This window comes from Dendronephthya gigantea, unplaced genomic scaffold (assembly GCF_004324835.1).
Source record: "Dendronephthya gigantea isolate DGI-Jeju-01 unplaced genomic scaffold, DenGig_1.0 000030F, whole genome shotgun sequence".
In the NCBI taxonomy this organism is placed as follows: Eukaryota; Metazoa; Cnidaria; class Anthozoa; order Malacalcyonacea; family Nephtheidae; genus Dendronephthya; species Dendronephthya gigantea.
Window position 1 is genome coordinate 1,215,841 of NW_021163040.1, and position 12,165 is coordinate 1,228,005.

The 12,165-nt window shown below is 35.3% G+C and overlaps 1 protein-coding gene across 1 annotated transcript; it reads right to left on the reverse strand.

Moving 5' to 3' along the window:
* Window positions 1-239: 239 nt before the first annotated feature.
* Window positions 240-1,416, reverse strand: LOC114524173. The gene is made up of 3 exons (XM_028545303.1): window positions 1,392-1,416; window positions 1,203-1,267; window positions 240-929 (listed from the first exon to the last, which is right to left on the reverse strand). The coding sequence occupies exons 1-3, from the start codon at window positions 1,414-1,416 to the stop codon at window positions 240-242; spliced, it is 780 nt and encodes a 259-aa protein (XP_028401104.1).
* Window positions 1,417-12,165: the final 10,749 nt, after the last annotated feature.

Genomic DNA, 12,165 nt, shown 5'->3' on the forward strand with positions numbered 1-12,165 from the left:
TGCGAAATGTACATATCGATTTTTATTATTTTTTTCGTAACAAAATCTGAATATATCTAAATTATAGGTTTATAATATGTTCAATGTTCTTTTTTTTAAATAACAAAACTTCGAACAAGAACAATTTTTTGAAAGCGAGTTCATACTGTTAGTTTTCATACTCTATGCATGTTCTTTTTTTTAAATTAAAAATAACAAGTAACTTCAAAATGGAAAGAATGTTTGGAAAACCAGTTTGTTTATAATTTTGAAATGTTTATGAGTTTATTGTTGCCTCCTTCATAATCAATTTTCACTTCTGCGTTCTTTTCTAGTAGAGAAATGGTAAGTTCCTCAACAGAAACCGAATTAAGGTCAAGGTGTATATTCAAAACACTGAGCAGTTGAAGAAGTTGTTGGTGATAAAGGGTGATGTTTCGCTTTGTTACATTATCTGAAGCCTTGACCAGAAGGCGCAGGGACCAATGAAGTTTACATGAGCTTAGAATTTGTATGAGATTGCATGCTTCACATTGGCCAAGCGTGGTTGAAGACTGATATGGTTGGGTTAATTTTCCACAAGAGGTGCACGCTGTTGCAGTGGTTACATCTTTAATGCCAACTATTTTGCCGGAAATTGACGGTGTATCAATGACATGTTCGGCTTCTGGTAATGGCTGTAGAAATGGCTCAACTTCTGTATGTTTGAAGTCTTCATCTTTCGGTGTGTTGAGGTATCTCTCGTCGTTGTAGACTTTCAATTTCATGTTTTCCAAGATATACGTTGTATTGACAATAAGAGTATTGACGTATTGTTCCCATAATACCAGTTTGATAGTTCCTGTTGGATCTCTTAGCATTACTTCCTGCTTCTGCAATTGACCATGGTGTTGACTGATAATTTTCTTCACAGATGCAACGTGTGTTACTTCAGCCTTGAGGGTAATAACCTACTCTGCAGTAACATTCATCAGGGATACAATATTGGTCACATCATTGGGTTTTATGATTTTAGACATGGCAAATGGGATGTTTTCAAGAGGTGACAGTGACGACTTCTGGTCAATTATGATGTCGTTATTTGTTGAAAATTTGTAATTTTCCACTTTTATAGGACTTTTAGTTTTCTCCAAGGTTTTTATTTCTGTATACTTCTGAGGAGAAAAGCAGACACCTTTCAAAGTCTTGTCATGCTTTTCCAAAGAATAGTTGAAGTATTTTACTTTTGACGTTTTTGCTGTTTTCATCGGAGATACCGAGTGAATATAGCCTTCCAAAGGTTCTTGTTCTGTATAAAAAAATAATGTATATTAGTTAAGCAAAAACAAATTATCACCCTCTGATTAATTCTATACATCAGCTTCGTTTAAATTGAATGTTGATGGAATATTAAAAACATTAAAAAATATTACCTGTTTCTATTTTTCGTTTTGACATTTTTATCTGGAATGAAAAAAATTATGTTAAAGGATATTTCATTTCATATAAATATAAATACACAGCCGTTACTTAAATCTTACCTAAAAACGAAAATGTTGAAATTTAAATGGTACTTTTATCATTGGTGTATTTCAGAATTAGAAATAACTAACAAATTTGTAAAGAAAATTTCAATATCAAATTTTGCAATCTAAATAGCACTTATAAATTGATCATTAAATACACTGTAGGTATCCTGTGCCATATTATTTAGTCTATCTTCTTCATCTAATCTAAACTTGAGTGTTGCGGACGATTTTATGGCGGTTAGCCTTTCGTACGTCATAGGCTCAATAACACATGATGAGAGTGTTTTTATTCTGCTTAGAGCAACATACGATACTCCAGGAGTTTTCTCTGATTTACCAATATCTATCCATGCTTTAGATAAAGTAAGACCTTGACTCTTATGGATGGTGAGAGCATATGCAAGTTTGAGAGGAATTTGCTGCCTTTCATGAAAAGTATTAAGTGACTGAGTAGAGACTGTTATTGGGCATATAGGTACATATGATGGATGTATATCACTGATAGAAGGGCCTTGGTAGTCATCAAATTGAACTACTACTGCTATTGGTAAATCTGGTGGATTGTGTCCATTTTCATAAATGATATCAATGACTTTTCCAGTTGCCCCATTGCACAGCCCAACATTGGCCCATAAATTCATTGTCAACATTACTTTAACTCCTTTAGCAAGGTAAATTGTTGGATGTAAACCTGACATTTCATCACACGGTATTTTTTTTGCTACAACAGATGAATGAGAAGCATTGATTTGGGCAATTGGTTGTTGAAGTTTAATGAGTTGCTCGTAATTATATGTTGCCACCTGTTCATTGCTATAAAATAATCTAATAGCATCATCAAATTGTGAAATATCGGGAATATTTGATGGCTGACGGGATAACAATATTTGCCAGTCTTCATATGTTGATTCACCTTTCCTCAGTCTTGACAACAAATTTCTGAATTTCTTATGTTCTGCAGAAACACCATCAACTCTTTGATTGACATTAAGCTTGACAACTTTGTCAAACATCTGATAGGTCTGAAAACCCTGTTCCCCGACACCATTAGATGGTCTTGCATGGTATAGTGGTTTATCTGCAACAGGGGGTAGCTGGCCTGGATCACCAATTAAGATGAAGGATTTACCACCAAGTACTTTGTTATAATATCCAGATGCTTGTTTACAACGCTTATCTATCCATCCAAATAAAGTTTGACCAAGCATGGAATACTCATCTATGAGTATGTACTCTATACCATCAAGACTTTTTTGTAATCTACACAAGTTTTGACCTGTGAGGTCTTTGTTGCCTCTAGGGCCAACTGGTAGTTTAAGTAAGGAATGAATTGTAACACCTTTAATATTATAAGAGGCTTTACCTGTTGTGGCAGTAACTGCACACTTACTCTCTAGAAGATTACGAATCCCATTTATGAGGTAGCTTTTACCTGTACCAGCTCCACCTGTGACTATAAGACACAGAGGATCTTTCTGTATTGAACTATCTTCAAAATGATTTCTTACAATTTTATATGCAAGTTTCTGCATTTCACTGAAGGAACTGACGTCAATAATTGCATGGCTTTGAACATTTATGTCACTGGCGTGTTCTTTATGATCCTTAATCCACGTAGGCATTTCACCAATTTGTTGTTCAGTGTATTTTGTTCTATCTTGTTGCCAATTATAGAATGAAGAATGGTCATCATTGTTCTCAAATGGTGTATGTAGATCGGAAATGATCATCCACTCTTCACGAGTGTTAGTTTCTGATGCAACTTGATCATCATTTTCTTCCTGATTGTCAATAACATTTTGTAGTTTATCAAACCAGTCGGGTACATTGTTTTGTGCATATGGTGTTTGCAAAAAGTCATGCCAACACCTCACGAATATTTCGTCAGACGGTTCTTGGTCATCCCATGCATTATTTGGGGTTAGTTTCCATGGTTTGTACCTCAAAAGCTGGTATTTACAATATGCTGAAAAATTAGGCCCTTTAGGGTTTGAGGAAAACGTTGGAAATATACGTGGAATAACATTAGGTGGAAGGTTGGTTAACTTAGTATTTACAACTTTAAATGTAGTTGCAAATTCAACAAAGTTCATACCAATTACATCGGAGAAATCACTGTAGTGTTCACGATTTGCATAGACATCAAGTAATGAACTGTCAGTACATACATCCTCGTCACCTTCTGGTCGTTCTGGATTTATGTGTACTCGACGTGAGCCATTTAAACTGACTGGAATGATATTAAATGATGAACTGTGTAATTTTAATGATAATAAATGATGCATAGTTTCTTGAGCAGCATAATCTCTTTCGCCAAGGGTCTTCATTATTACCTTCTTAATAGCCTTGTGTGGATCACTTAAGGAATTGGTGCTTTTAACAATAGAGTTGAATGCCTGTTTCAGTAATGGTGATCTGGGTTCACCTTTAGCAGCATATTTAGTGAGATACTCCACACATGCATAATGATCAATAACAACCTGTATATCACAGTTTGCTCTCCAACCTTGAAGTTGAATCCGCTGGTTGTTATTTAGTCTACAGTCATTTCTCTTAGTGACAATTTTAGCTCTGTAGTGTGAATCAGTTGTGTTTTTACTGTGTACCTTCTCAAATGTTAAATATGTCTTTGGACATTTATCAAATGGGAAATGAAATCTACAGTTTAATTCAGCATTTTACAACTCTTCCTCAAGCAATAGTTTGTACTGCAACGAGTATGACGTTGAACCATGTTTAAAAGATCTACATAGTCAGAATCCATGTCACAATCAGGGATATCTTTGAACTGCTTCTGACAAGGATGTAGCTCTGGTCTAACCCACATACTTTCATCAGGCGAATTAGGGTTAACAGTTGATAATAACCAATCAACATATTGACAAGCTGTATTGGCAGCTTTGTTACCTGCTTCAATATCTAGGTCAAGCTGCGAATCTTTAAGATTAGGATTTTCATTCTTAATTTTCTCAGCTAGGAATCCCTTTAATGCTATCTTGGTGAGCTCACATAAGCCAGGGTCATTATTAAGTTTAGCAGTACCATGACAGTGGATACTACCTCTACCTTGATATTCAAATCTATACCAGTGCCATTTAGCATGAAGAGTATCATAGAGCCAGTATTTCACAAAATGCTCTAATCTTTGAGTAAAAAACCAATCAACAATATGGGGATTATTAATTACATTTTCTCGTCTTTCTTTGCAATTTATTACATGATCATGATCTCCAAAAAGGGCATGTAGTTCCGGCCAGTGCATATCAGCAGAGGAAAAAGTAAAAAAGAAAGTAGGAGTTCCTACATTTGTCACTATCGCCTTAAGGTCTTCCCTAACTCGATGCCAGTATGCACTTGTACCAGCAATATTGGCAACATATCGTGACACTTTTGCCATAAATGCAGCTGAGTTATCATTTGCAGCCATCTCGTGTAATTCTTGAATGCTAAGATGTGCCTCACCAGGATTCTGTTTAAGAAATATTCCACTTTGTTGCAAAGTCCTTTTTCTGAGAATCATATTAAATGCCCAATAAGAAAATCTAGGGTGGCTAGCAAAGCGATAAATCCACTTGTTATCTACATTTTCAGCAAATTTTATTAAATGTTTCACGGCTTCTCCTAGAGAAACATCTCTAACTAATGCTTCATTAGTTGGATCCCCTTTACCATCAGGAAATAAAGTAGGGAATGCCATGGTGGCTAAATAAGATATTTGATACTCATTAAGTGGTTTATCTTGAACTGTCGGCCAAGCAATTGGTTCATCTGCAAGAAGTTGACTTCTTATAGCATCAAGTTCTTGTTGCTGTTCTTCACCAACAGGCAAAAAGCTACTCATATCAATTGTTTCATTATACACTATATCTTCAGATGGGTTATCAGTAGGTGGACCAACAGCAGGTCAACCATGTCCTCCTGAACAATCTCATTTTCAGATTCAACAGTCAAAAGTTCTGATGGTACATGATTGTCAGGTAAGGTATTTAAAGCTTGCACATTTATTTTGACATCTGAATAATGTGGATTATTCTGTAATAACCACAATAAAGCATCATGGACCTTTTGTCTCCTTACATTAACATCTTTAAATGTACTATCTTTACCTTTCATTTTCACTATAATGACAGATAAGTCCTTAGGATACCTTGGCAATGAGGATGCAAGTTCTGTTACATCTTGTGGCAAATTAATACAGTGCCCAGAATAACCTCTCTGTCCTCCTGGTTTAACATAAATCCTCATTATAGGAAGAGCTCGGGCAATAAGCATTTCTTCAACTTGAGATAAACCTTGTAGTTCTTTCGGAACAGGAGATGGAATCATAGAATTTTCAGCAGAAAACTTTTTTGGATTTTTTTTATCTCTTGAACATCTTGAGCATACATACTTCTCTCGACTTTTTGAATCAGATCTTAAAGGCCATGCTTCATAACATACAGTACATTGACAAACAGCATATGTATTTGATTTGTGAAATTTTGAAATATTTGTTTTTGCCCATGACTGGATGTGAAGCTCACCATGTAATAATGTACTGAATTCTTTCAAATATGTTTGTTGATTATTTAACTCATTGTTTTGTGTGCTTTTGCTGATTGTTACTTTTTTCTTGGATATGCTATTTTTGTCTCTGTTTTGCAATTCAACTTTTTTGTTTGACTCACTTTTCTTTGAAATTATTTTTTTGCGAGAGGATTTTCTCCTACTTAGCCTAGCCTGCCTTTCAGATTCAGTTTCATTCAACCTTTTCTGTCGTTCAAATGCATTTCTCTTATCTAGCCTAGCCTGTCTTTCAGATTCAGTTTCATTCAACCTTTTCTGTCTTTCAAAAGCATTTCTCTTATATTTTTGACTATCACTTGTTGCAGTCCTCTTACGTTTAAGTAAATTACTGCATTTGATTTGTGGTATTAAAATTTGACTTTGTTCTTTGGTAAATTCAACTGGCACAACTTCAAATATATTAGCATGTAATTCCAAGGCCAAAGCACAAAGATACTCAACTAAGATATTAATAGTAGAACATTGCATCACAACAGCAGTGCCATTTGGATCTGGCATACCAAAATAATTACGTGCATGAGAGTCAAACACATAAATGCTGTCACATGACTTCATTAGGCCCATAATAAAACCACATCTAGTATTATGAATGCATAATAATTGCCACTGAAAGCATTGATCAAAGCTGAATGTAAAGTGACATAGGGAGCCTCATTTTCATGCTCATCACATGCAATTCTTCCTTGGTAGAATTCTTTATAATTTATCAACCACCATGAGTTGATATTATTTGTTTCATTTTGTGCCTCCACCAACATCAGTGGATCAGTATTTGTACCCACTATAGCAATGGGCTTATGTATTGACACGACAGTATCATTTACTGGAGCGGTTTTATTTAAGTGCTTTAAACTTAAGTTTTAAACTGTTCACACTACTTGAACACACTTCATTTCCTACACTACTGGAAAAAGGCCAATAAATTCGATTTGGTAAACAGTTGATCGATACAGTTTCGGCATCAGGTATTTCGCCATTCCCAAGAGCGTTTAAATACAATTTATCGCCTTCTTTCAATAACTGATCCACAGTAAAACCACACCAATTTCTTGTCGGATAAACTTGGGCACATAACAACGCCGAAAAACTCATAAATAAACATTGCCTCCCTCGTGAAATATCACTAAACATTTCATCACCTTGATGAATACTTCCAGCTACAAAAAGCACTGGTTTAGACATACTAATTATTTGCAAACTTACCTCAAAAACAGCAGAAACTTGAGTAGAAAAAGCCTGAACAACAGAGCAACCTCGTGGAGTCGTGTTCAATCTCGTATTCTTGTTCCTCGTGGTTAAATTTCGGCACAATGCGCAGCCGCAATGAAATTTATCATGACGTCACACATCATTTGTTCTACATACATACCACCAAAACAGCGAGATCGTATATAGCATACAGAATAGAATGCCGCTCGCTTCGCTCGCAGCAATTATGGCTTTACATCAGAGGAATCATCATAAATATAAGTCATCGATATGCATTGTGACTATTCACTGCCATTTGGTACACATTCATACAATAATAAAGAGAGCTTTGCTTAAAATTATCAAATGATAAGGCAAATGTTAAGCTTATTAGCATCATGATAATGTCAATGTTTATAGAGTTATCCAGAGTTATCACGCTCATTACGATTTTCAGGGCTATTGTGTAGCCCTGTTTTTTTTAGTTCAAAGTTGTAGCTGAATCATACTTAACGAAAGTATTTGTACAACCCTAAGCCAAATGAGAAACTTTCAAATATTTTCACCTGTATGCTACCATTTGTTTGTATTGTACATGTACAATTATAAATTATGAGTTTGTGTTGTGACATGGCGTATCAAAATTCAATCGCTTAATATAGAAATCATTCAGGGAGTGAATATATATAAAACATAGTCCAACGTTAAAATTTAAAGAATATTGACAGATAATTCGCAATTACAAGCTTTAGCACATAAGTATTTATAAGTAGAAAGCCGATAGGCTCGGAATGCAAAGGCAAATGGCAACGCATGTGACATATATTTGCATATTATTTATGTAGATACACAAGCAAATATATTATTAAAGCCAGTTAAACTGTAGACAGGGCCCTTTGAACTACCTATAAGATTTATGTACATACCTTTTCGTTGTTTGATGCATAATCCTTTTTTGTGTAGATATAAATATCCAATCTTGTTTATTTCATAAAGCTAGGCGCACACACGACGATTTTAATCGGCCGATTCCTGTCTAGATTGTCTAGATGGATGTTTTCATCAAAATGTGGCGACTGGCGATCTATACTTGGTCATAATATTAGACCAAGTCACTGAGCTAAGTAGACTCGCGTACACGCGCGAGGCGCGAGCGCCGCGAGAAGGAAAACATGTCTGGGCACTCATTAATCTATGGTCTGGGAAAGGGCTGCCTATATGTCTAAACCTGAATGGACCAACTACCGTAAAATCGTTGTGTGTGCGCCCGGCTTAAAGCAGGGACTTTTGCCTGGTCCGTTAACTTACCTGTTGATATCACGTGCGCGGATTGCGAGAAACGGAAGAAATATTGGTCACAAATAAAACTAATGTAATTCCGAGGCCAGTTTTGGCCAGTAATTCTGAGGTCACAACTAATATCTGAAGTTTGTGCTTAATATTACCTTCCAACGTGGATTTTAGCCTTGTAATTTGTAATAAAAAGATCGGTAATTTGTGCTTCATACAGATACCTTTCATACAGAGTTTAGCCTTATTCTAGACAAACAGTGCAGGCGAGCGTTAGGTGATTTCAGCACCTCTCTGGTTTACCATGCAGCGCTGTATATATTTCATTCAAAATTTTGAATTCGCAAAGTTAAAATTACAGCTCCGTTTCCGAACATTATTTAATTAAGACTACACGAACTTTACGTTGCGGCTGTGGCTTGCCTTCAGGTTTTGAAAGTGACGTCTTTCTCTTCTTTCGAAGGCAACAGAATATTTCAACAATTCTATTAACATTGCTGCGATCCCAGTTAGTTGTTCTATAGTACAAGTACGGATTCATCGCTGAGTTAAGAAGGACTAAAAGTTGACTGATGTGCCATATTTGGTTCCATACTTCGCTTCCACGTCTAAATAATACGAAATGGTCAATCGTGCGCAGGGTGATGTTAGGTCCAAAAGAGAAAACAAAAAAAATCCAGAGCCATGTAAGAAATTTGCTAACTCGTTTTTCCTGTGCCATGACTCTTCTCCAGTGGGCATTCTGCTGTTGCATCGCAGCACAATAAATCTTCGAATGCCGTCGTAAGCCATTCGATATTTTCTTTCGGGACTCTAGCATCACGAAGACAGGAAAAAAGAACGTGAAGACGGCTTGTAGGAGATAATATATTTGCCGAGACATCTGGTCAAAGTTCGTGTTGCTACAGTGTAATCGGCCATTTCTCTCTGCGACCGTGTAAGCATAAGACAAGGGAGAGGTGAGCACAAATGCCGCCGACCATATCAGAAAGATATTTCGCTTTACTGTTTTTTTCGCATCTAGTATCCGAAAGGTATTGCTCGCTGCCTTTCTGCGGCTATAACTGATTGTCAAAAGTGTGAACGTTGAAACAATATAGCATGCTTCCAATAAAGGACCGTGGATTTTACATATTCCTTCGTGTAATTTCCACTCGTTCTTTAAGTACTCTGCAGCATTAAACAACGACAAGGTCGTAATCAGAATATCGGCGATTGCAAGATTTAAAATGTAACAATCAACTGCTGTGCGCTCGCGATATTTGAGGCGAGCTAACGAGTAAATGACAAAAGCATTGCCAATTTCAGCAACCAAGAACACCGGTATATATACCAAGGCAGTGAGAGGTAACCGTGCCTGTGCAGCGGGATCAACCATCTTGTTTTCGTATGTATAATGTGAATTAATCGACTCATCCATTGTACGTGTATACTCTTTCTTAACTTCCAACAGAAAATATTCTCTAAATTTCAAAACAGAGATCAAGTTTATATATTATACATCATAATCACGACCAGAGATTTGAAATTACACCCGGGTATAGCAAAATAACTATATATAACAAAATTATAATACATATATATATATATATATATATATATATATATATATATATATATATATATATATATATATAAAAGAATTTAGACAATTGTTATGTGGGAGCTAAAAAAAACTCCTACAACAATTCCAGAAAACATCCATGAAAAAAAAACGAAGTGAAATGCTACTATATCAAACGACTACGTGCGTTCAGAGTATAGAACAAAAAAATCAGTATTTCATCGACCTGCATGCTCACTGTAAAAAAGTACTGGAATACAGTAACGGAACTAAATATTTTAATCCGTTATACAGGCATATCATGCATTCATATGGTTCTATTTTGCATGGATATATAAATAATAGTTTTAAAATATTACTAAAATATTTTAAAATATGTTAGAACTTACCAAATATGCTATGCAATCCTGCAAGTATAACCAGAGCGGACGAAGCAAACACCTTTTCAAGGTTATATATATATACACACACACTTACAGGTGTTTAAATGTGCGTGGGATAAAGGTTCTCAATTAATACATAAAGCAATCAGACCATCCCAAAGATAATTGCATACAATACTCAGGAAACAGGAAATATATTGCGAGGCGATCAAAACAGTACTTGCGGCTCCCGTTTACATACGTGCATACATGCATGCATGCATGGCCTTATACACACACCTCGATCAGCTTTTCAATCCATGTTGCATGCATGTATAGTGAATTTAATGTACCAAAGTTCGGTGCTATATAACTGCTCTTTTCATACAATCATCAATGAGTGGAAAAACAGAGGTCTTTGTATGGGTTATACATGCAGGATGATAAAAAATATGTCTAAAAAAAGAGGCGAGCAAATATGCAATATATTATAGCTACATATACATTAAAGGATTGCGGGGTCTGAACAAAGAAAAATGTCTCTTAGTACAGACCGAGATCGTAGGGGCAAAGTCGGAGGTTTGATACTTCGTTCAATGCACAGGCCGAGCAAGCGAGATTAAATAGTAATTAATTGTAGGTCATTTTTGATAAACAAAATGACCAACAAAAAACAATTTGATCATGCACTTAAATTGATTAGCCAGGCTTAATTGTAGACTGATTCGAGTTTATATATATATATATATATATATATATATATATATATATATATAATATATATATATATATATATATATATATATATATATATATGTTAATGCATGTCGCAGTTGCTTCGCTGACATCTATAACTTGCAAAAAACGTCATTTGATCACTTAAAAAACAATTTGATCACTTAAATTGATTAGCCCGGCTCGTTGAATGATTGCAGTTTAGTTTCCTATATATAAATATATATATTCGTACTTTCGCACGAATCAAAGAGCGAATTAATTAATCTATTTTGTTACAGCACGATAAAGCGTAAGAAATAGCGAGAGAAATACCTTCCCATATTTCTATTTGTCTAAAAATATTTTACCTAGAAAACGCCTTCATAAATACGCCTGCAAGAATAAAGCTTTTATAGTTCATGTTTTCAAAGGAAAGCTTTTTTCCAAAAGAAACCCTTCCTATATTTTTGTTTAATTTTAAATATATAGGACTGTGCGAAAACGTTAAATATTGATGCGGGTATGTGTACGTTTATGGAATCTGTGGAATGGCTTCCATGGGAACAGTTACGTACCGCCGTTTCAGAAGTCGAACTTTTCATGTGCCGATTTGAATGCTAAACAAAGACTTTAGCTCGTTAATATTAGGTTAGGAACATATTGAAAAGTTTGACGTCTGAAACGGGTATTATAACCCGTTTTATTAATATACAGGATGTATAAAATTTGAACGCCTTTCAAGTGCATGCACATATATGCTGAACCGTAGTGCGTGAAATCATGATGGCGTGCATACATTAGAAAAAGGAGACTTTTACTTTTAGAAATTGAAATTACGTTTATACACAAGATTGTTTGCTCCTGGGAATTTGAAAATAACGCCTGTATACAGGGTGTCCCAAAAAAGTCCCCTGGGATAAAACAATTGGATAACAGCTACGTATTTCATTGTTTTAAAGTCATTAGTTCTGGTCAAATTCTTCAGAAACAA